The 25,931-nt window shown below is 42.6% G+C and overlaps 1 protein-coding gene across 1 annotated transcript in view; it reads right to left on the bottom strand.

The window, feature by feature from the left end:
* The window catches only part of LMNB1 (lamin B1), a 52,728-nt gene extending 27,052 nt beyond the window's left edge, over nt 1-25,676 (bottom strand). Inside the window, exons 1-3 of the mRNA XM_055431262.2 lie at nt 24,898-25,676; nt 1,061-1,217; nt 293-418 (exon numbers count right to left, since the gene is read on the bottom strand). Of these exons, the coding sequence (XP_055287237.1) occupies nt 293-418; nt 1,061-1,217; nt 24,898-25,256 (642 nt within the window). The 5' untranslated portion in view covers nt 25,257-25,676. The remainder of the gene's footprint in view (nt 1-292; nt 419-1,060; nt 1,218-24,897) is intronic.
* Nucleotides 25,677-25,931: the final 255 nt, after the last annotated feature.

Genomic DNA, 25,931 nt, shown 5'->3' with positions numbered 1-25,931 from the left:
TAGAATGGGTACCTATCCCTTCTCCAGAGGATCTTCCCGACCCAGGAATCAAACCTGAGTCTCCTACATTGCAGGTGAATTCTTTACCAACTGAGCTATCAGGGAAGCCCTAGATGAAGTAAAAGCTTATAAATTTACCACAAACCTTGAATTCTTACATGCAGCCTTTTTAGCAACAGTACCTTAAATCCTTTGCCTACAGAATTCTTCCCATTTTTTCACATGTATGGTTTATAACAAAGCCTTTTGGGATCCCTCCATTCCTTAAAAAAGAAAAATTATATATAATTACCTCCTCATACATGTTTTTACGAAACTCCAAGTCCTCAGTAAGGCTCTGACAGCGATTCTCCAAATCCACTTTAAGTAAAGTTTCATCCGCCAACTGTTTCTTCGCGGCAGCTAAAGAGGCTTCCAACTAATAGAAGGAAAAAGAACTAATGAAAATTATACAGCAATCATTTAGTAATGAATTTAATAGATACCGATGGACTGAATCAAGTCAAGTATTACAATTTCTATATATCTGTAAATGAATGAGAGTCCCCCATGATAATCTTTATCACAGAACTGTGGGTTCAACTACTGGTCCCACCCACAGGGTGTCACATCAAAACACCCCTCAAATCTGGTAAATGGCAACAGGGGATGAAGAAATACCTATGGCTTGCATTTCAAAACTCAAAAACGAACGATTTTAGCTACCAATTTCATTTTTTCCTGTGTAGAGGGCACCATTAAGACATCTTCTCTCTTGTTACCTTACATTTTGGTACAATAATGAAATAAGCTGTGAGATCGAGACACGAACGAGCGCAAGCGCAACAGAGAGGATGAACAGCAGCAACAAGATCTGCACGATCCAGACACAGTGACTGACAGGTGAGGGCGCTTCACATGCCAACTAGCTCAAGTCTATCCTTGCAGGTGTAACCACCCCCACCCTGGCCAAAATAACTCAATAAATTTTTAAGATAAAAAGCATAAAACGAGTTTTACAATCAAGACAGATAGGGCAATTAACCTGCGAAATACAGGCCAAGAGCAGAGTCTAACTTACCTGGGCGATCTGATCCTTCAGATCTTCCAAATCATTCTCTAAACTTTTCTTATCACCAAGCGCAGTCGCCAAAGCCGCATCTTTCGAATTCAGCGCTGCTTCATATTCTCGAAGCTTGATCTGGGCTCCATTAAGATCAGATTCTTTCTTAGCATAACTGCAAAACATTTGAAAAAGTGCAAGATATCATATTACACCCCTGAACTGAACCATTCTCCCTCCCTGTTTTAAGGGCAAAACAAAAGAGGAGGCAATTTAAATAAAGGCTGCCATAAGCTACTAAAATTACAGGTGTGATTCGGGAGCACTCTATCTAGAGTGCTATATTTGGTGGATAATAACTTATTCCTTCAACGACCGCCCTTCCCTGATTAGGAATGACTCTAGGTGTAAGATGTCCAGAGGCCCAATATATCAGAATCTAGTTGTCTCTAAGGGAGAACACAAGCCTTCCTGTTTTATAAAGAAGTGTCCATATGGTTCACTAAAACACTTCTGAAGAAATGAAAACTTGCTATTTTTAAATACAATGAATATTAAAAATCAAGACATACAGGAGAAATAAATCAAGATAAATGATGAGATTAAATAAATGAAAACGAAAAGTTACTTCAAAAAGTAATGTTATGGCTTGTTAATATATATTGATAGACACTTCTTTGACATTACCTAAGAACTGACCCGAAGCTTGCAAGTAGTTTCCATTTCTTACACAAGAGGCAGTTTTAAAACTTCCTTAACTACAAATAAGGGCCTTCCTAGTATTTTGAAAAAAATAATTTTTTCAGTTTATACTAATAACTATCCAAAAATGAAACTAGAATTAAGGTGTATTTTACTTCTAAATATCACTTTTCATTAAATGAAATTCTACATTATAAAATTAAGGTTCCTTAGGATATAGTTTGTCAAATAATTATAAAGATCAGTATTTTTTTAATCCAAATAATTCCATTATCATTAATAGGTCATACTGGAAAAGCCTAAATAATACAAAAACTCTCAACATGTGTTCTGAATTAAAACTGCTATTATAGATAAGTATTTCTACTACTGATGTTTAAGAGTGGGCTCAACAGAGCAATCTTTAATTAACAGAAATCCTTAAAATATTGTTGTATCAATACCATAATAAATGAAGAAAAAAACTATCCAACAGATAAGCAAAGGTAGTGTAAAGAGAAGACTTAATAGTGCTCAGTTTTTACTCATTTTGGTATTATAAAACAACTACATACACATATAAAATCTCAGCAGTCACATAACAAGAATTTCTTTTTCTTAAATTCTGTATTTTTAAAAACCACAAGATGGCAGTCTTTCCCTGAAGACATTGTTTAGAAAGGCGGGGGGGGGGGGGAAATCAACTGTAGAAGAAAAAAAAATCCCATATAGTCATTAATTTGTAACAAAAATGCCTAATTCATACAAGTGCTGGGTCCCAAAGCTAGGAACACCATAGAAAAGAATCAATGCTTGTGGAAGAGCCATTACTTTACCCCACAATATAAATGACCAGAGCTGGAAGGGAGAAATAGCGCAATACATTGGATTTTAAAACACAATCATATTTTATAGAGAACTGCACAATATTTACAAAAGCTGTTGACTCAAAATTACTTAACGGTTACAAAATTCTTCTGTATCAATGACTAATATTTAAGTCAGTAAATATTAGGAGGGGCTTCCCTGGTGGCTCAGTAGTAAAGAATTCACCTGCCAATGCAGGGGACATAGGTTTGATCCCTGGTCCGAGAGGATCCCACATGCCACGGAGCCAACTGAGCCCCTGCGCCACAACTACTGAGCCAGTGCTCTAAAGGCCGGGAAGCTCAACTGAAGCCTGCACCCGAGCCACTGCTCCACAACAAACAGAAGTCACTGCAGTGAGAAGCCTGCATGTGGCAACTACAGAGAACCCCTCCCTCGCCACAACTAGAGAAAAGTCCACACAGCAATGAAGACCCAGCACAGCCAAAAATAAATAAATAAAATTATTTTCAAAGATCATGCAGGAAGTCTTGGTCTAATCACCAGCACACGGTCAAAGTCCAGAAACCTGCAAAACTGACATAATATACACATGTGAGTATTACGCATCACCTAAGCACAGAGTAACATCTGACAATGCTCTGAACAAAGAATAATTTAGACAGGAATCCGAAGTTACGAGGAAGTATCACTTAAGGCATTGGTGGGCATTTTTCTGAGACTATACTTCCTAACTGAATTTCTTCAGTTACTGACCTGCTTATTCAAAGGAGATGTTCTCACGCATGCACATGCTGAGTATAAGTTGGAAAACATACCCATTTACTGGAGGTGTTTACCTAAGAACCAAAACTTTAAATTGCAGCAACAGACGTCGCTCAGTCGTGTCCGACTCTTTGCGATCCCATGGACTGTATGTAGCCTACCAGGCTCCTCCATCCATGGGATTTTCCAGGCAAGAGTACTGGAGTAGGTTGCCATTTCCTTCTCCAGAACTATAAAACATAGCTAACACTCTAATTAAGACTCTCCTCCCTTAATAAACAAAATTACTTTCATTTCAAGTAAGCTTGAATTTCAGTCATAGAGAAGGAAATAGCAACCCACTCCAATATTCTTGCCTGGGAAATCCTTTGGACAGAAAAGCCTGACAGGGTACAGTCCGTGGAGTTGCTAAGAGTCAGACACAACTTAGGGACTAAACAAGCTTGAATTTCATTCATAAGCAAGTAACCAGGTCTAATCAAATATCTGACCATTAAAAAATTAATCAGCTGGAAAGGCTACATTTATAGTACTGTTATTCTATCTCGGTGGATCAAGAGAAACAGACATAACTTCAATAATGTACTTCCCAACAGAACCTGGTACCTAAATCTGGGATCTATCCTTATAACCTCCTGAGGCTTGTAGGACTAAATAACCTAAATACAATTCATTACCTGCTACTTTCTGAATTACTCCTGACCACCTCTGACTACCAAGCAAACCACTGTGCTTCACTGCTTTAATCATTTTGGTTTTTCAACCTGCCAACGCTTTGAACTTGACTAGTTTTAGGATCAGCATTTCAGCCCTGGCTTCGGCACTGAACCACCTGGCTCTCGAACTCTGTGTCTGTTTGCTGAGGACTCTGCACTACCTTTTCTCCTGGGATGAAAAGTACCCCACCCCCTCAGTATCCTTCATTTATTTAAGTATACCCCATTCCAGACTACTCCCACCAATAAATAAATGGAGATTAGAAAATGCAACCAATTATATAATTGCTGGAAAACGAATGCTTAACTGAGCTCCTCGGGGATATCCATCACTGGCAGGCAGTAACTGTAGAACACATTTTAACTAAAGTCACGTCACATACACACAACACACAGAAAATCACTTAAGACCTAGTAAGTACATAACAACGACTTAAAAGTCAATTATGAATCATACTGTGGTTGTAACACCTGAAAAATGAAGCTGACCACTTAAATAGGGAATGAAGAATTAGCGTGAACCAGAAATTAAGCAGAACTAGAGGGACAAATACATACTAGAACATGATCTGAAACTTGTTACAGAACAGTTTTAATTAATTAGTCAGGCACTGGCAACTTCCCTGGTGGCTCAGACGGTAAAGCGCCTGCCTATAATGAGGGAGACCCGGGTTCAATTCCTGGGTTGGGAAGAGCTCCTGGAGAAGGAAATGGCACCCCACTCCAGTATTCTTGCCTGGAAAATCCCATGGATGGAGGAGCCTGGTAGGCTACAGTCCATGGGGTCGCTAAGAGTCGGACACGACTGAGCGACTTCACTTCGCTTGGCAACTTACTGCCCTTCCGTTAACATTTCACCGGTCAGTTTACACAGGTCAGTATACAGCACAATGCTCAGCCGAATGAATTCTCCAGCTTGACTAGCAACACAGCCCCAAAAGTCCCCGAAGTCAGGTTCTCTAAATCACCTCCTACATACCCATGAACGAAGAATCCATGTTCATTTTCAGGACAGGATTTATATATTTGGGCTTGGCTTCCTTCTTTCACAAGTGCCATTAATTTTCAATATTTTCTCAAGTGCTTTTGTCCTGGTTCATTGATTCTCATATAGGGAAATATAAGTAACAAAGTGTTATAAAATAAGAGACCTAAATGGTAAGATGGTCTCTTAGTTGATAGAACAGTTACATAACTAGAAGAAGGTATACAAAATTACTTTCTGGATATTAAATGGCATTTCCATGAAATTTACCAAAGGTTATTATACTGAAAATATACAAGAATAGATAAGGGCAAGAAAACTAGGGGATTCCCTATTGGCTCAGATGGTAAAGAGTCTGCTTGCAATGACGGAGACCTAGGTTTGATCCCTGGGTTGGGACAAATACATACTAGAACATGATCTGAAACTTGTTACAGAACAGTTCTAATTAATTAGTCAGGCATTGGCAACTTCCCTGGTGGCTGAGACGGTAAAGCGTCTGCCTATAATGTGGGAGACCTGGGTTCAATCCCTGGGTTGGGAAGATGCCCTAGAGAAGGAAATAGCTACCCACTCCACTATTCTTGCCTGGAAAATCCCATGGACAGAGGAGCCTGGCGGGCTATAGTCCATGAGGTCACAAAGAGTCAGACACGACTGAGCAACTAACGCACACACACACACACACAAATGCTTGCTAAATTAATAAAATCTGTTGAAGATGTGTATTCTTACGAAAAAAAAAAAATACATCCAAACTATAACAATGATAGACTTTAGAATACTAACTTTAAAAAGCCACACATCTGGGGGGGGAAAAAACAGGCAAGAAACACTCATGTTTCTAAAGATAAAAACAGAAATACAAGTATTGGGTCTTTTTAATTACTGCCTTCACATGTCAGACAACAGCTTATGGGAACCAAAAAGGAACCACTCTCAGGTATGTTTTAAACCACACTCATAATATTCCACAGCAAAATACTAGGCAACTCTGGTTGCTCAGATCACTTATTTGCAATTTTGTAAAGCTATTACAGATTGTCAGGTTCATCAACTCAACAAATTCAGACTGAATAATGTTCTTAATTCTTAATCTCCTAGATGGAAATGAGACTACAAAGGAAGATGAAAGACCAACAAAAACTAAACATGTCAATGATTTCTCAGCAGGTGTCCAGCTACCTTTCTTAACTCAGCACTCATCATTAACACTTACTTCAGGACCATTCTTATTTAGAAAAACAAATTACAGGGAATGAAAGAGAAAAGTCATTTAGTTTTTTACCTCCAATCAGGTAACAGAAGCCATTCTTTATAATATTATTTTTAATCATATCCACAAAGGCTTTTTAAATCCCTCTCAATATAGACCCAATCTACATGGAGAGTCAAGCTGATCAGGCCCAGCTCTTTGGGCTCTTGTGTTAATATACAGTAAGATTCTTCTGAACAGCTGTCTGGCAGCAGCTGAACACCACTCAACACTAATGCAATTATTCAATGACTATCAAATAATCCAGCTTCTAAGGCGCTTTTCATCCCAGAGTTCAGAATCAACATGCCCTATATTACGTAGCCATGGTTCAGACTTTCAATGCAAAAATACTTTATTTTGGACTTCAGTTCAGTTCAGTTGCTCAGTTGTATCTGACTCTTTGCGACCCCATGGACTGCAGTACGCCAGGCCTCCCTGTCCATCACCAACTCCCAGAGTTCACTCAAACTCATGTCACTTGAGTCGGTGACGCCACCCAACCATGTCATCCTCTGTTGTCCCCTTCTCCTCCTGCCTTCTAGCTTTCCCAGCATCAGGGTCTTTTCAAATGAGTCGGCGTGGGAGCGACTGTGAGGATACCCCACATCCAAGGGCAGAGAAGGCCCAGCAAGATAGCAGGTGCTGGAGCGGAGGCTGCATGGCGGCTGTGCAGCTGGAGCACGGCTCTGAGGGGATACCCCACGTCCAAGAACAAAGGAGATGCCCCAGCAAGACGGTGGGAGGGGCAAACTCGCGTTTAGAATCAAACCCCACACCTACCAGAAACGCTCAGAGAGCCCGCAGAGACTGAGCCAGAGCTGTGTCTGGGCTTCAGATGAAGGGTATTAATACACCCAAACAAAAACCTTCTGTCCTGAAACCGAGCAATCCATCTAAAGTAACAGACTCAAACTGCCTATGAAATGCATCTGCCCCAACATTCACTCATCAGCCTCAGTACTGTCCTCAAAGTATCTTCCCTTGCAAACGGAGAAGGGATGTGATCCACAATATTTCTACCAAGGAAAATTAATTACAAACTAAGTATAATGTAATATACAAAGTCACCAAAGTCCTGTGATCACAATTTCCATTAATAAGGGTCTCCTCTGACACAAGCAAAAAGACTAAGATGCTTCTGCACAAACCCAAAATGGATAATTTCTGGTGGTAATAAAATTCTGCTTCTCATTCAATAAACTGAGCAGCTGGGAATTCTCTGGTGGTCCAGTGGTTAGGACTCCGTGCTTCCACTGTAGGAGGCATGGGTTCCATCCCTAGTCAGGGACCTAAGATCCCACAAGCCAAGTGGCGTGGCCAAAAAAAAAAAACACAAATAAATAAACTGAGCAGTCAACACATTAGCAACAACCCAATCAAAATCAGGTAAACTCTAATTGCAATCAGATTTAAATTAGGAAAAACATTAAACAAGATCAACACTGGACCACAGAACCATTTCTCCAAACAAAAGAAATCCACTGACATAAACAGACACAAGAGTGAGAAATGGACAAATACAGTTAAAGTTCTAACGAAAACGTGACTTACTGGGGAAGAAAACAACCAAAATCAAAACTTCGTTATGCCAGGTCACTGATCTGGGTGTGTGGAAACTGGCAATGAACAAAACATATAGAGTCCCTGATCTTACGGAAGGTACATTATACTGGGGAGAGACACAAATACATATACAGCAGGGATAATCAATATTTCAAAGAAAAATAATTCAGAATAAGGAGTTACAGAAAGAAAGTGTGCTCAGAAAGAGACAGATTTTATGTCAACAGCCATTTTTCACATCAGAAAATCGCTTTTCAAACCCAGATTTTATCCAGCAATACAATTACTATCATTAGTTGTTTCATTGCTCCATTATGGGTTATGTGCAACCCAATCCAAAGAGAAAATAGTCTCCTACAAAAATGGTTATTACTAAGTCAATAATTATTTTGGGGAAGCCTAGAGAGTGCTAGGAAATGTGCTGATACAAGAAGAAGCAAAATCAGACTCCGGCCCTGAGCACAAAGAGATTCCAGTCCAGTAGGGGAACCAATGAATCACACAAAATTGTCTCAACAAATCAAACCTATCAGCAACATCCCTAAGAAACAGAAAAAAGTACACGGTGCTGTGAGAGTGCACGATGTAACTTCCAAGTAAAAACGGCACATTAAACACGGCTCCACTATTACCTCATCCAGAAACACAACGACCGAACAGCCAACAGACAAGGAAGGAACAAACTTTCAGAAAATAAACTAGACGAGTGAGAATGAGCTCAGCCAACCCTGGAGGGCCGAACCTCAAGCCAGACACAGGGCTATGTGAGAGACAACCTAATTTGTACTGCAGATACTGGTGATGGCAAGAGATACCCCAGGAACCTGAAGTAGGACTAGATGAAAATCTATTTGAGAGGCAAAGCAGACCATACTCTATGTTCCTGGGCCAATGGCTCCTCATTCACCAGGATAAGAAAGGAAAAGTTTTCTAAGGTGTAAAACAGAATCTCAGACCTGGCGCCACCTGGGACAGCCAAAGGCAGCACTATCATACTGAAAAGGCAGGATAATTCCAGTGGACTTTTACAGATGCTGATGTTGCCTCTCAATCTGCCTCAACTTAAAGTGCACCATACAGACAAAACCCAAGAGAGAAGACCTGAAGACACTGACACGGGAGTTCCCAACTAAATGACTCCACTGTTACACAAAGATGCTTAGTCAAGAAGCTCCATTCATGCACACGGCTTCCCATTTTTAGAGCCCTGCTTCTGAATATAGAGGACATGGAACAGTCATCAGACCTTTGAGAAAAACTTTCACTATACATTGACTCACCCAATGTCCATTCCACCCTCCTAGCTGTGCTTTCTTAAACTAGAAAACATAAAACTACATTTGCCAGAATCTCTTGCAGCTAGGATTCTGGCTGCAAAGTATATATTCTTGCTAGTACATCCACTATACAAAAGAAGGAAGTATCATGGAGCTACCTTCCTCGTATTTGTGGCAATTTCTCTGCTGACAAGCAGGGTCAACACCACATACATTACCAGAGTAATTTTGAAATCAGGAACTCACTCGTCCAATTTTGAGGCTGTTTTGGCTATTCTGGATACCATGGATTTCCATTTAAATTTTAGGCTTAGCGTGACAATTTCTGCAAAAGAGACAACTGTGATTCTGAGAGAGACTGCATTGAATCTGTGGGTCAATTTGGGGAGAACTGCCAGCTTGACAATATTAAAGTTTCCAGAGACAGCTGTGGGCTTAGGAAGCCTTTGGGAAACCTGTCTGCTGATGGGTGGGGCTGTGTGCCCCACTGGTTGTTTACTAGGCCTGAGAAGTCAGAGCTTACAGGCTGTTGAGTGGGGCCAAGCCTTGGGGACGGTGACCCAGGCAAGACGTCCACCTCAAGGAGAGTTTGTGCACATGGATACTCCTGATATGTTCACCACCAGATTTTATGACTCCAGAGTGAACCACAGCCAGCCCCCACCTCCACAGGAGACCCTTCAAGACCAGCAGCCTCAGATTCAAGATGTACAGCTCCCCAAGACAGACAGTGGCTGTGATGGTCATCACCTTCCACAAGTACTCCAAAACAAAACGATATGTCCTACAAGCTCTTTAACTTTTCAGTCATTGGTACTTCTTAGTAACAACAAAAGCTAGAAAACTGTAGAGCATGCTTTCAAAATCCGGAACTTAGAATTCTACACCCAAAGTATCAATGCTTATGCAATGCAACTAGACAAGAAAAAAGCAAAGATGCCAAATTATATTTCTATAATAAGATAAAACTAATAGAAAGTCTCCTGATTCCTATTGACTCGATGTCTTAACAACTGATATCATCTTTCTTTATAATTAAACAAAACTAAGTAAGTGGGGGCGGGGGGGAAAGCAAGGGAATTCCAAAAAAAAATCTACTTCTGCTTCATTGACTATGCTAAAGTCTTTGACTGTGTGAATCACAACAAACTGTGGAATATTCTTAAAGATATGAGAATACCAAACCACCTTACCTGCCTCCTGAGAAACCGGCATGCAGGACAAGAAGCAACAGTTAGAACCAGACATGGAACAACTGACTGGTTCCAAATTGGGAAAGGAGTATGTCAAGGCTGTATATTGTCACCCTGCTTATTTAACTTATATACAGAGTACATCATGCGAAATGCCAGGCTAGAGGAATCACAAGTTGGAATCAAGACTGCTGGGAGAAATATCAACAACCTCAGATATGCAGATGACACCACCGATATGGCAGAAAGAGAAGAGAAACTAAAGAGCCTCTTGATGAAGGTGAAAGAGGACAGTGAAAAAGCTGGCTTAAAACTCAACATTCAAAAAACTAAGATCATGGCATCCAGTCCTATCACTTCAAAGCAAACAGATTGGGAAAATGTGGAAACAGTGTCAGATTTCATTTTCTTGAGCTCCAAAATCACTGCAGACGGTGACTGCAGCCACAAAATTAAAAGGCGTTTGTTCCTTGGAAGAATAGCTATGTCAAACCTAGACAGTGTTTTAAAAAGCAAAGACATCACTTTGCCCACAAAGGTCCATATAGTCAAAGCTATGTTTTCCCAGTAGTCATGTATGGATGTGAGAGTTGAACCATAAAGAAGGCTGAGTGCCAAAGAACAGATGCTTTTGAACTGTGGTGTTGGAGAAGACTCCTGAGAGACCCTTGGACAGCAAGATCAAACCAGTCAATCCAAAAGGAAATCAACCCTGAACATTTACTGGAAAGGCTGGTGCTGAAGCTGAAGCTCCAGTACTTTGGCCACCTGATGTGAAAAGGCTGACTCACTGGAAAAGACCCTGATACTGTGAAAAATTGAGGGCAAAAGGAGAAGGGAGCAACAAAGGATGAGATGGTTGAATGGTTTCACTGACTCAAGGGACATAAGCTTGAGCAAACTCAGGGAGATAGTGATGGACAGAGAAGCCTGGCATTACAGTTCAAGGGTTCACAAAGAGTCTGATGTGACTTAGTGACTGAACAACAAGTAAGTAGGGAAAATACTATTTTCATAGGTAATCAAAAGGAAAAGTGGTACAGGAAAGGAAAACCATAGAACACCACTGAGTTCTGTTGAAGATTATGTTCATAGAGTATAGGCCTCTCTGCTGTAATACAATATGTGTTTATGAAAACTCTTGAACGTTAAAAGTAAGAGAATGGGAAAAATAAGGTTGGAACCAATCATTCAAGAGTTACACAGCCGTGTAACCAAAGTACCAGCAGTAACATAATTAGTACCCCAGGAGATGGCTTGGGCAATGCAGTCAGTCAGTTTAGTGTGGCTAGAGCTGCCTCAAGAGATGCTCAGAGATGCACAGCATCAGAGAGGCCTTGCTGACCTGCGGGAACTGAGACATTAGAGACAGAAATAGACTGAATACAACCAAGGCTATAAGAACAAAGGTAGAGTACCTCTCTGGGGGAGGGAATCCTGGGTGCAGGATCCTTAACTTTGTTAAAATGGAACTGAAGTCAGAGCTTTCTTTTCCTCTGAACTCTACTCTTGATATTCTGACTCTCCTTTACTAGGAAAAGTCGCATATGAATCAATACAACCTCCAATTATAATTATACCATTTCTCTATTTACCTGTCACATATGAGCAAATTGGTGCTTCAGGAGCATTTGCAGCAGAATACCATTCATTAATACTTTATATACCAAAAACTGACCTAAAGCTAACCTCAACTAAAATATAATGCATGACTATTAGGCGGAAAAGAGGAAGAAAAATTTGCCTTATGAAGAATAGGATGAAAAAACTCAATTCTTCATCTTCTGAATAAAAAACTTCATGTTTGGAGGGGAGGGAGCAAAGCTGAAGGGTATAAGCTGAAGCCAAAGAGTCACTGAGGAGCCAGTTCATGAAGGAAAGAACATTAGGTAGAATGACTATTATGTCCAAATCTGTCAAGGGCAATTTCCATGGGCACCAGTTGTCCCAGCATAATTATCAATAGCTCTCTCTTTCACACACAGAAAGAAGTAATACGGTCAATCTATTAGGTGATACTGAGGAGTTTACTCTTTACTCTAGAAGCCACAGTCCTGGAAGCTACTGAAAAGTGTCTTAGACAAAGGCAGTGAAACAATCACATTTTTTAGTGCAGAATCTTAGAGGGATAAGTGTTCTGGTACCCTATCCAATGCTTGACTACATAAACATCAAGTAAAAATCTACTTTCAATCGGTCTTTAAGAAAGTCTTCTTCCTTTCACATCAAGCACCCTTTGTGACCTACATGTTTATTCCCATTTCTTAATAATGGTCAGCGGCCTTTGACTAGCATTAGATGCTCCTCAAAGTCAACAGCATGTTCCCATGAACCAAAGTCAATGGATACTTTTTAGGCCTTATCAAACCAGACCTGCACTAACATTCCTTTGCAAATCTCCTTGTTCCATGACCCGATTCTGGGCCTACTTCTCTTGCTATTACTTATCATCTTCACTGCAGGTTTTCCATCCTCTACTTCATCCTCACATGTAGACGTTTTCCATGTCTCTGACTTTGTCCTTCTTCTCTTTTCTCTCTTTACCCCTCAATATCAGGCTCCAAAAACTGTACCTCCAATCAAGTCTCTCCTCAGAGCTCCAGAAGTCCTCCAAATTGCTGGAATCTCCACCTAGCAATCTAGCAACAACTAACTGACACCATTAACTTCTCACTAACTCTGAGCAGGATGCTTCACATCTGGTCCTTTCCTGCCACTCTCTGTTAAGAGCAACTCCATCTGCCCACGTGCCCATGCATGGAAGCCACTGCCGAGACTCCAATTTCCCTAACCTCCCACACTCAGTACCTCTTCACTCTGCCTCTGCGCTTTCCCACTTCCTACCTCAGTTCAGGAGCCATGACCCCACACATTCATACTAGTGTTTCTACCTCTACTCTTTTTTTCCTCCACACAAAAGCCAGACTGATCATGTCAGTCTTCTGCCTGAAATTCTTGAGGCTCTTCATTACCTGAAATCAAACCCTCCCTCACCTCGTTTTTATATACATCACACAGAGTCGGACACGACTGAAGTGACTTAGCAGCAGCAGCAGCATACAGCTCTAGTTTGCCCTTCTGAAGTTTTCCATTTAGAAGTCAGTTCTACTTAGCTCTCAACATTCAGCCCAGACTTCACTGCCTCCCCCAGTTTTCCTCAGTAGCAGCTTTACCAGCTCCTACTCTGCCCTGGGTGGTTGGCAGCCCCATCCCCCACAGCATGAAAAGGATACTGCTATCACAGCACTGATTACATGGTATTAGCATGCGCTTATGTGCTCAGTTGCTAAGTCGTGTCCGACTCTTTTGTGACCCCATGGTCTGTGGCCCACCAGGCTCCTCTGTCCACGGGATTTCCCAGGCAAGAATACTGCAGTGGGTTGCCATTTCCTCCTCCAGGGGATCTTCCCAACCCAGGGATGCAACCTGTGTCTCCTGCATTGGCAGGCACGTTCTTTACCACTGAGCCACCAGGGAAGCCTGGATATGTATTAGCATATCGCCTTAGTATTTCAAACAGCTGCCTCAGTTACTGCACCAGTTTCCTCACCCACTGAACAAGGTTATCATAAGGCTTCAAAGACAGAATCTGTAAAGCATCTAGCGTAGGACCTGGCAAACACAATAAGCACAAAATAAACATTAGCTCTTTTTGTCCTGCATCTTGCACATGTATTCTAATCTCTCTAGAACTCAATTTCTGAACCCACAAAGTTGGCTAGATAGATCAGATGATCCAAGTCTCCTCCCAGCAGTAAAAGTGCTGTAATTCTATAAATGCAATCAATGCAAATGCAGTAAAGGCAAAATTTTATTTTAAAAGGACCAAGTAAACATACTAGTTAGGGATAGTCTCACTTCATTCAGGTCTACAGCAAAGACATCAGCAAAAACCTAAGACTGTGACCCAAATGTGAATCTTTACTCCTTTATGCTTGCAACATGACCATAACAATAAAAATGATCAAGAACTAAAAGAAACCCCCAGAAACTAAAAATAAATTCTCTGAAACAAGAAAAGTACACCCGTATACTGCTAGCAGAATCAAATATTGGCAAAGTTGTAATTACTTTATGCAGTGGTTAACATTTAACCAATAAATTAGTTAACATTTAACCATTTTTAGGTTCAGTTCAGTTCAATTCAGTTCAGTTGCTCAGTCGTGTCCGACTCTTTGCGACCCCATGAATCATAGCACACCAGGCCTCCCTGTCCATCACCAACTCCCGGAGTTCACCCAAACTCGTGTCCATCGAGTCGGTGATGCCATCCAGCCATCTCATTCTCTGTCGTCCCCTTCTCCTCCCGCTCCCAATCCTTCCCAGCATCAGAGTCTTTTCCAGTGAGTCAACTCGTCGCATGAGGTGGCCAAAGTATTGGAGTTTCAGCTTTAGCATCAGTCCTTCCAATGAACACCCAGGATTGATCTCGTTTAGAATTATTTTTAGGTTAACCAGGAGGAAAAAAAATCTTATACTGTCAGCAAGAGAGAAGATAATCACGGCCCTCTATGAACTCTCAGAAATTAGGTAGATATAGCCACTGCAAAACCTACATCTTTGGTCACAGTAAACTAATCCTACCCTAAAGCTGTTGATGTATCTTTAAAATGATGATACAGCACATGTACTGACATGTAAAGAAGTTCACAAATCAGTGCAGCATCAAAGGTTACGCATCAATATTTATCATGAACCCATTTTTGTTAAACTTCAGAACTCTTATTTATGAAACTAAGAGTGATTTTTAATTTCTTCTTTGTGTGTATCTTTACTTTCCATAAAGTACATATAATTTTTCTGTAGCAAAATATATATATATATATTTTTTTAATTCCCCAACAATAACTGTCAAAGCACAAACCATTTTATCAGAATGATATACTGGGGGAGGGGGGGTAGAGAGTTAAAAACTCCGATTAGGAAACCCTGGACCCCAGAAATAACTGGCAACTTCAGTTAAATGGGGTCTGTCACACAATTGATACTTAGGGCTCATTCTCACTGTGTGTGCAAGAAATACATCTTCAGTGATGATATACAAGTCTAAAGACACCTAATTCAAAAACACCTGAGGTGACGTCATCTGGACAAATGGAAAGAACGAGCATGTGGAGTGCATGGAGGGAAAATCACCAAGCACATTTTCATAGTGCTTCATCTTTCATTCTGTGTTTACTTCCGTGCATCTGGGTACACCAAAAGAATACCCAGTCCACCCTCCTAGTTTAAATAAACAAATCCAAAAGTTATCTTGCTTCACCAAACATCCTTTGAAAGCATGGGAAGGAAGCATCATGGTGGTTTCATTACTTAGAACCTGTCGCCTAGACTTTAATACCAATTCTAGGCAGCAATCCTTCCCATTCTTCCCTTGAAAATTAAACTAATATTTACCATGAAGTTTTATACCTCTCATATTAAGGCTAGGGAGTTACTGGCAACTTGTTTCTACCAGGATAAAATCAGGACATAAACTGAAGACCAAGTAATACATGAGATCAAGATATTTGGAGTTGTTGTTTTTTTTTTCCAATTAACTATACTACATACAAAGAAAAGTCCCTAGAGCAGATTAGCATTTATTATTTTAGATTTGAAAACTGGAAAACATGAATATTAACACAACCTGCAGGTATTATTTAGTCTATGCACCTGAATTTTATTCTCTGTGACCAAAATATGTATAAAGTCAACAAAATAAATATATACAGTAAGTCCAATATACAGTAAGCCCTCACCACTCCCTTTTCTCCTGAGGAAAGTAAGAGAAAAATAAATAGCTTATGTGATTTACATTGCATTTCAGTATGATTCCTAATTTCTTCAAATTGCCAATCCTGCTAAAAACCCATCCATTAATATAAGACAAGTAAATGAAACACTAGAAAAAGGTCTGCTGCTGCTGCAGCTAAGTCACTTCAGTCGTGTCCGACTCTGTGTGACCCCATAGACGGAAGCCCACCAGGCTCCCCCGTCCCTGGGATTCTCCAGGCAACAACACTGGAGTGGGTTGCCATTTCCTTCTCCAATGTGTGAAAGTGAAAAGTGAAAGTGAAGTTGCTCAGTCGTGTCCGACCCTTAGCGACCCCACCGACTGCAGCCTACCAGGCTCCTCCATCCTTGGGATTTTCTAGGCAAGAGTACTGGAGGCGCTTGCCATTGCCTTCTCCGAGATAAAGGTCTGAGTTTCTTCATTCTTCCTGAGATTCAGAATACGACTATTTACACCTTATCCCAATTATTCAGAAGAGGAAATGAAGGTTCAAAGAACTGAAGTTACCTGTCCCAAATCACAAAAAGTAGGAAGTACTACTGTATCTCAGGTTATTATGAGACACATGATTGACAAGTGTCCCCAATTATATTTGTTAGTAGCACATCAGCACCTGTACACAGTTTTTAATGAAAACACACAAATCCAAGTTTTCCAACAGAAGTTTCCTTACTAATGTACTGATAAAGCAAAAGTCAGAGGAATGTCATTTTCCCAAAGGAATATACTATGTAGGCTTGATCCCCTCAACCTGAAACCTATCCCACTCAAAATGTGCTTGGGGATGGAAGTAGGAAGCCTACATATCTTCAGATGCATATGCAGCATGACAAAATACAACCAACATTAAACTTTATTCTGTTTGGAGAAAAGACATTCTTTTCACAAAATTACATTTAAAAAGCACCAACTTTTGAAACGATATGAAATTCCACTTTAACAAAACATTTGTCCAGTACCTCAAAGGTTAATATGAAAAAACACTGGCTTTGAAGCCGAATATCTATAATATACTAAGTTTCTTGGGATATCCTTTTAAATTTTTTTTAAAATGAAAAAATGTAAGTTGACTTGCTCAGCATCTCAAACAATCCTACAGCATCCATTGTATTAGTTACATTCCAGTGAAAAAGCTGAGCGCAGAAGAATTGATGCTTTTGAACTGTGGTGCTGGAGAAGACTCTTGAGAGTCCCTTGAACTGCAAGGAGGTCCAAACAGTCCATCCGAAAGGAAATGAGTCCTGGATGTTCATCGGAAGGACTGATGTTGAAGCTGAAACTCCACTATTTTGGCCACCTAATGCAAAGAGCTGACTCATTTGAAAAGATCCTGATGTTGGGAAAGACTGAAGATAGGAAGAGAAGTGGATGACAGAGGATGAGATGGTTAGATGGCATCACCGACTCAATGGACGTGAGTTTGGGTAAACTCTGGGAGTTGGTGATGGACAGGGAGGCCTGGAGTGCTGCGGTTCATGGGGTCGCAAAGAGTCGGACACGACTGAGCGACTGAACTGAACTCCCATTTCAACTTTCCTAATTATTCATAATTCTCAAAAAAGAGAATATCACTAGAGAGTTAATTTTGCATCCTTTCAAGTTTGAATATCTACTATGAATCAATCAATCAAATTTATTTGCGTTTGACGAATAGAGTACCTAGAACCTGAAAAGCCAAGTGAAGTTACTAAGCAGTCAATTAAAAAACATAAATCATTCCTTTCCTATACATAAGTCCAGAGCTCTAAAGCTTACATTTTCATTAATTCACTTGGTGACAAAATTTGACCTGAATGGATATGAGGCTATTTTTAGACATTTTTCTCCACTGGGGGTGTCATATACAGTACATACATATTGCCTTCTTACATTTGGAATTGCTTTTAATTCCAAACATATGTGGCCATGTGGGTTTTACATGAAAGACTGTGGACTTATATCACTGAAGGAAAAAAAAGTATGTATCCATGTAATTAGTTACTAAACAATCATTCAACATTATCTCTTATATTTAGTTTTTCTGCATAATTAGCTAATACTGAAATTCTCAATTAAATCCATTTTTTATTTTTTGTTTAAAGTGTTTATTGATGGTATGCTTCATCATTTTTTGCAAGTGTTCCCCAAAAGCCTTCCAATGAAACATACTAAATAATTAGGCTTTCAGTTCAGTTCAGTAGCTCAGTCATGTCCGACTCTTTGCAACCCCGTGGACTGCAGCACGCCAGGCTTCCCTGTCCATCACCAACTCCTGGAGCCTACTCAAACTCATGTCCATAGCGTCAGTGATGCCATCCAACCATCTCATCCTCTTGTCGTTCCCTTCTCCTCCCGCCTTCAATCTTTCCCAGCATCAGGGTCTTTTCCAATGAGTCAGTTCTTCACATTAGGTGGCCGAAGTACTGGAGTTTCAGCTTCAGAATCAGTCCTTCCAATGAATATTCAGGATTGATTTCTTTTAAAATTGACTGGTTGGATCTCCTTGCAGTCCAAGGAATTCTTGGAGGGAATCAAAGTAGCTGTATCTTAGATCTGAGATCAGTTTCCATACAAGAGACCACCTGCACAGAAACTGTTGTCAGATTCTAACAGGACAAGTGTCTCCAACAATTCTTTCGTCTTTGGACTTCCTTGGCAGTCCAGTGGTCAAGACTCCATGTTTCCACTGCAGGGCACATGGGTTCATCCCTGGCTGGGTGCCCATACATGGAGAGGTGAGGCTAAAACAAAGAATGCTAAAAACCAAAAAGGAACTAAGTAATTTTTGAATCTATAATTCTCTTAAGACTTGTTTTCCTAACCTCAGTTCAGTTCAGTTCAGTCGCTCAGTCATGTCCGACTCTCCGCAACCCCATGCATCACAGCACGCCAGGCCTCCCTGTCCATCACCAACTCCCGGAGTACACTCAAACTCATGTCCACAGAGTCGGATGCCATCCAGCCATCTCATTCTCCGTCGTCCCCTTCTCCTCCCGCCCCCAACCTTTCCTAGCATCAGAGTCTTTTCCAGTGAGTCAACTCGTCGCATGAGGTGGCCAAAGTATTGCAGTTTCAGCTTTAGCATCACTCCTTCCAATGAACATCCAGGATTGATCTCCCTGCAGTATAAGGGACTCTCAAGAGTCTTCTCCAACACCACAGTTCAAAAGCATCGATTCTTCGGTGATCAGCCTTCTTCACAGTCCAACTCTCACATCCATACATGACCACAGGAAAAACCACTGCCTTGACTAGACGGACCTTGGTTGGCAAAGTAATGTCTCTGCTTTTTAATATACTATCCAGGTTGGTCATAACTTTCCTTCCAAGGAGCAAGCGTCTTTTAATTTACCTAAATACACCCAAATGATAAGACTAATTACAAAGACTTTGACTCCAAGTAAGTTAGAGAAAACTCTTCATAAACAAAAGAGTTCAATGGACCCAGATAATAAAACATTACTTCTTTGTCATCCCACAAATTATACTTCAATTATTACATTGCTCAAAATTAAATGATTTCCAAGATTTCCATGCATTGGTCTCTCCATTATACTCTTAACAAAAAAAAGTAGTTAACAACAAATAAACCCACAGGATCAAACTGAACAGAAAAAGGCTCATTAGCAAACATTTCAACAAATTTCTAGTAGATGAAATGTAGATAAACGTACCTATCACAGATCATGGACACAAAGGCTACAAGAGCAAGTGAAGCAGAATTAAAATGATGGATTAACCCATGAAACAGCTTTGCACCTCACCCTCTTGGGCATCCCTTAACATAAAGGCAGGCTTTCCAACAAGTGGGCCAAGAGTATTCCATTCATACATAAAGAAGTCCTAGTTTGCTCTTCCACTCAGAAAAGTAGGAAGGAGCTACCTAAACAATCCAGCATTCATTTTCATGCATTACCTAGTCCTTCACTTGAAAATGTAGACTACCAAGGATCAGCATTTGACAAAAATTAGCAGGGGAAAAAAAAAAACAGCCCAAACAAAAGAACAAGTAACCAGGGAAGAAAAAGAGATAGTCCAATGAGCAGAAGAGAATTTTAAAATGAAAACTAAATATTACCCTCAGACAGAGTAAAGAAAATAATGCATCCTGAAACAGACACAAGTTGAATAAAGAATAATATCTGTATAAAGGTTTCTTGGAATTAAAAGTATGACTCTGCCTTTAAAATGTCACTACCGAGCTGGAGAAAAGCAAAGTGATCTCCCAGAACAAAAAACAATAATGAGAAAACAAGATACCCAAGAGTTCAACATTCTAACAAGAAAGAACTAAGAAAATAGAACTCAAAAAACATATGGAATAAAGGTCCCACAGCTAAATAAAGATCAAGCCTTGAAATAGAAAAGATGCATAACAATTACAATGCATGAGAAGACATCCATATCTAAGACCTATCACCACGCAATACCAGAAAACCAGGATAAAAGAAAATCCCAAAGCTTTCAGAGAGGAAAAGAAAATCAAAAGCAATTACCCAAAAAAAAAAAAAAGAATTACTGTGACTGGCATTAGGTAGACAGTAACAACTACAGACTGGTTCCAAATAGGAAAAGGAGTACGTCAAGGCTGTACATTGTCACCCTGCTTATTTAACTTATATGCAGAGTACATCATGAGGAACGCTGGGCTGGAAGAAGCACAAGCTGGAATCAAGACTGCTGGGAGAAATATCAATAACCTCAGATATGCAGATGACTCCACCCTTATGGCAGAAAGTGAAGAGGAACTCAAAAGCCTCTTGAGGAAAGTGAAAGAGGAGAGTGAAAAGGTTGGCTTGAAGCTCAACATTCAGAAAACAAAGATCATGGCATCTGGTCCCATCACTTCATGGGAAATAGATGGGGAAACAGTGGAAACAGTGTCAGACTTTATTTTTTTGGGCTCCAAAATCACTGCGGATGCTGATTGCAGCCATGAAATTAAAAGATACTTACTCCTTGGAAGGAAAGTTATGACCAACCTAGATAGCATATTAAAAAGCAGAGACATTACTTTGCCAACAAAGGTCCGTCAAGGCTATGGTTTTTCCCGTGGTCATGTATGGATATGAGAGTTGGACTGTGAAGAAAGCTGATCGCCAAAGAATTGATGCTTTTGAATTGTAGTATTGAAGAAGACTCTTCAGAGTCCCTTGAACTGCAAGGAGATCCAACCAGTCCATTCTAAAGGGGATCAGTCCTGGGTGTTCATTGGAAGGACTGATGCTAAAGCTGAAACTCCAATCCTTTGGCCACCTCATATGAAGAGTTGACTCACTGGAAAAGACTCTGATGCTGGGAGGGATTGGGGGCGGAAGGAGAAAGGACGACAGAGAATGAGATGGCTGGATGGCATCACCGACTCGATGGACATGAGTTTGAGTGAACTCCAGGAGTTGGTGATGGACAGGGAGGCCTGGAGTGCTGTGATTCATGGGGTCGCAAAGAGTCAGACACGACTGAGCGACTGAACTGAACAACAATTGGGTGCTAGAAGACAATGGGTCAATATGATACCTTCCAAGTTGCTAGGAAAAATTCTGAAGTGAAATTTTATACCTAGCCCAACTATCAATCAAGCATGGGACAAAAATTAGCTATTTTCAGACATACAAGACTTGGAAAGTTTAACTCCTGCCATCTTTTCTAAATAAGTAACTTAAAGCTTCTCCCAACAAAATGAATGAAGGAACCAAGGAACCAAAAATATGTGACACAGGAGGAAACTGGATCTAAATCAGGTATATTAGTCTGTTAATTGCACACCATGTCTTAGGAGCAGGGAACTTAAGGGAAGAAAGTGGCCTTGCATAACAGATACTATAACTAGATATCTTCAAAACATTTGAAGATATGTTAAAGGGAAATTTTTCTTTAATCAGCAAGAAAGATGGAAGGCTATTTAAGAACAAAAGAAAGTTAGGATTGAAATATCAAAGTAAAATGTGGCCTGATTTGAGGAGTTGACACTTACTAAAAAAAGAAAATATATCTGACTCTGCCAACAGAAATATATGTACAAGCTCTACATATATAAATATACAATAGATACATATCTATTGAGCAATTTTTCTACCAAATCCCAGTAGGTATCTAAAATATTTTTTTCAGTTGTCAAGCCCTCAGACAGACCTTCCTTAACTACACCATTCCTCTCCCTCCTTTATTTGTACTCCCCCAATGGCAAGCCACTCCAGTACTATTGCCTAGAAAATCCCATGGATGGAGGAGCCTGGTAGGCTGCAGTCCGTGGGGTCGCTAAGGGTCGGACACGACTGAGCGACTTCACTTTCACTTTCACACATTGGAGAAGGAAATGGCAACCCACTCCAGTGTTCTTGCCTGGAGAATCCCAGGGACAGGGGAGCCTGGTGGGCTTCCGTCTATGGGGTCACACAGAGTCGGACACGACTGAAGTGACTTAGCAGCAGCAGCAGTTTCTGTTACCCTAGCATTATATCACATACACTGATTTCATTGAGTTTACTAATAATACACATATTCTTCACTTTCTCATCTTGCTGAAACCATTACAACCCATGCAGAGCCTTCTACCACTACAGTCAGCCAGGTGGCAGTCTTGTTACTATGTAAAAAAACCTTCTGTGGATGCCTTCTGGAAAGATAATGAAAGCACCATAAATGTTTCAGATTATATGAAACACAATTCTTGTTTAGTTGCTGAGTATCTCCCCTACATTAACATAAGGGCAGTAACTTTTTTTTTTTTAATCCCTGTATCTTCCACATAAAACAGTGACTGGCACATAACAGATACTTGATCTGTGTCACAGTTAAAATCCCTGACACCAGGATGAGTCCAACAAGTTATATCCTACATATTTGACCCTGAAATTTCTTTTTTCCTAGAGGCACATATGATACTGGTGAATCACATAAGCAATACCATCCAAGATAAGAAATTCAGTAACAAATTTGGAGGAAGCGGGGAACAGCAGTGAGAGTACTGACCCATTTCAAAAGCTGACTCCAAAGGTTGAAAAATCCGGGAAACAGAAATACAAGCTTTTTTTGCGGGGAGGGGCCGAGAGGCAAGCGGGGATATTAGTTACCAGACCATCTCCCACCAAGGATGGAACCCATGTGTGCCCCCCGCATTCTGCCATATTCGGCAGGGTCTTAACCACTGGACTACTCAGGAAGTCCCAGCTAATTATTTTTATTTTGTGGAACTAAATACTCCAAGAAATAAAAACAAAAAGAGCTAAATGTGATTTGTCTCCTGGAAAGAGTCAGGAGACATCATTTATCACTATAAGCCAGTCTATATAGTATTTTAGTTTTACCAAGTGTACATACTCTTTCTGAACCGTTTTTCAAATATCTAACATCGGGGAAGTTGAAATTCACATATACAAAACCACAGGGACCCAGACAGGGACATTTACACGGATGGAGACAGAAAGACACTCAGGGGAACACAAAGTAAAAGTCAGAATCGGGTATCTCCAGAAATTTCAACTGTCAGGAGGGGATGGAGACCACCGGAATTCTGGTGGCAAACTGAGCAATACTCTAAAGCGTGACATCAACAATAACTGCCTACTGGTGATAATTATGCCATTATTTTTTGCCTCACAAAGGCAAGGTAGGATCGGCAAAGTTTATTTCTGTGCCCTGGACTTATAATTCACACTCTCTTACAAGAACTAATTACAAGCTTTCCTTCCTTCGATCCCTGGATTGAGAAGATCCCCTGGAGAAGGAAACAGCAACCCACTCCAGTATTCTTGCACCCGGGAAATCCCACGGACCGAGAAGCCTGGCGGGCTACAGTCCACTGGCTCGCAGAAGAGTCCGACACAAGTTAGCGACTAAACAGCAACAACTACAAACTCCCTCACCACAACTCTCCACATTTATACAACACCCTTTCACCTGCTCTGGCCTGTCAACACGACAGTTGGGGGGACTGTGCTAGATCTATCTTACATTCGAAAAATCAAGTGACTATTTCTTGGCGATGCAAAAGTTAGGCGAGAGGACTGTTGCCGGTGGTTAGGTGGTCCGGCGATCGGAGAGCAGTAGCCATACAGGCAAAAACCCAGCTTGCGAAGTCCTGTGCAAAGCATCCAAGGACCCGCTTCTGCCTCCACAGAAAGGACACCTTTCCCCGAAGCCAACCAGCTTGAAAAGCCCAACTTGCCAGGAGCAGACAGTGGCGCGCAGTTCAGACTCCTCCCCTCCCTCCGTGCGCAAGGCAGGCGCTGAACGAGCGCAAAATGTCACAGGGCCAAGACTAAGCGCGCCAAAGCGGGTTCCACCCCCGAGACCGGGACGCCGGAGGCAGGTCCCTCCCCTTCCTCTCTCTCCCTCTCTCTCTCGGCCCGCGCAGAGCTCATTCATTCTCCAGGCGGGCAGCGGGATCTCCCCGGACAGCCATTCCTGCACCGCAAACCCACCAGACGCTTTGTCTCCGGCCTGGCCGGAAACCGGGGCGCGCATTCAAGCGCGCGCCCTGACGCCACCTCCCAGCACCTGGCGCCCGCCGAGTCCCGGGGCGGAAAAGCCTTCTGGATCTTACGGTCCGAAGCCCCAAGCCGGGCGCTCGTCGTTGGCGGGCCCACGCTCGCACTTCGCCGGGTCCTACTAGGTATCCAAGATCGGGAAATCTGCATCCCCGTCCCACTATCACTATTGCTTGAGGGTTCTGCGCGCCCCCTGCCCAGAATGAAACACACTAGATTCTTTCTTCTTGGAGACCGAGACCCTGCCCCTTCCGAAGGGCGTGGGCACTCCGGCCCTCGCCTCCCGCCAGAGCTGCAGCCCCCGGTACGTGTGTGAGCTACAGCGGCCGCCAGGCGAGCACTCACTTGAGGAGCAGCTGGTCGTGCTCGGCCTTGAACTTGCCCAGCTCGATCTGCAGCTTCGCGCGCTCGCGGGCCGTGTCGTCGAGCGCGCGTCGCGCGTCGGCCAGCTCGGTCTCGTAGAGCGCCTTGAGGCCGGTGAGCTCGCGGCCGCGCACCTCCTCACGCTCCGTCACCTGCAGCTGCAGCGCGCTGTTCTCCGTCTCCAGGCTGCGCACCTTGTCGATGTACACGGCCAGCCGATCGTTGAGCTCGCGCAGCTCCTCCTTCTCTTGGAGCCGCGACAGCCGCGTGGGGCTCAGCGGCGTGGCGGGGCCGCCGGCGCGACTGCCGCTCCGCGGCGGCACGGGGGTCGCTGTCGCCATGGCGATCGGCGGGGAGAGCGGAGCGCGGAGGGGGCTGCAGAAGGCGAAGCGGGAAGGAAGGCACGAACCGCGCTCGCGGAGAGGCCGCCGTGGGGAGGAAAGACCGAGTACCCGGGGGCGGCGGGAGACGGGTTACAGCACAAAGGGCAAAGGGGGAGGACCGCGAATCAATCAAACATAAAACGGCCTTTGTAAAAAAACATGCACAGACTCACGCGCGCGCACACACACATACACACACGCTCGGGAAAAACGGGGCGAGGGTGCCCGAAAGGGCCGAGCAGAGTCCGCGCGCCGCCGCCGCCGCCGCCGAGTCTCCCGCCCGCAGCACTTTGTTTCCTCCCGGGCGGCGCAGAGCCGCGGGCGGGGGGAGCAGGGCGGAGGGGCGGGCTGCGAGCCGCGGGGGGCGGGGGTGGCGCGGGCGGCGGCGCCGCGCTCCCGCCCCAAGATGGCCGGCGCGCTCCGGCGGAGCCACGTGACCGTCGCTGGCCAACGAGGAGCCCGCCGCTCGGGGGCGGGGCCTGCAAATTCAAAATCGGGCCCTCAGGCAACCGTCGGCTCCGCGCGCCTGGTTGGGCGTGGCTGGGGACAGGACCTAGGGCGGCGCGGGGGGGGCAACGGGGACCGCGCGCGCCGCGGCCCTGGGCCCAGCGCTGGCCGGGCGTCCCCACCGCC

Source organism: Moschus berezovskii, chromosome 8 (assembly GCF_049115385.1).
Source record: "Moschus berezovskii isolate FMDL1 chromosome 8, NW_MosBer_1.0, whole genome shotgun sequence".
In the NCBI taxonomy this organism is placed as follows: Eukaryota; Metazoa; Chordata; class Mammalia; order Artiodactyla; family Moschidae; genus Moschus; species Moschus berezovskii.
The sequence above is the reverse complement of the archived record's forward strand: the minus strand, read 5'-3'. Positions and strand labels throughout refer to the sequence as shown.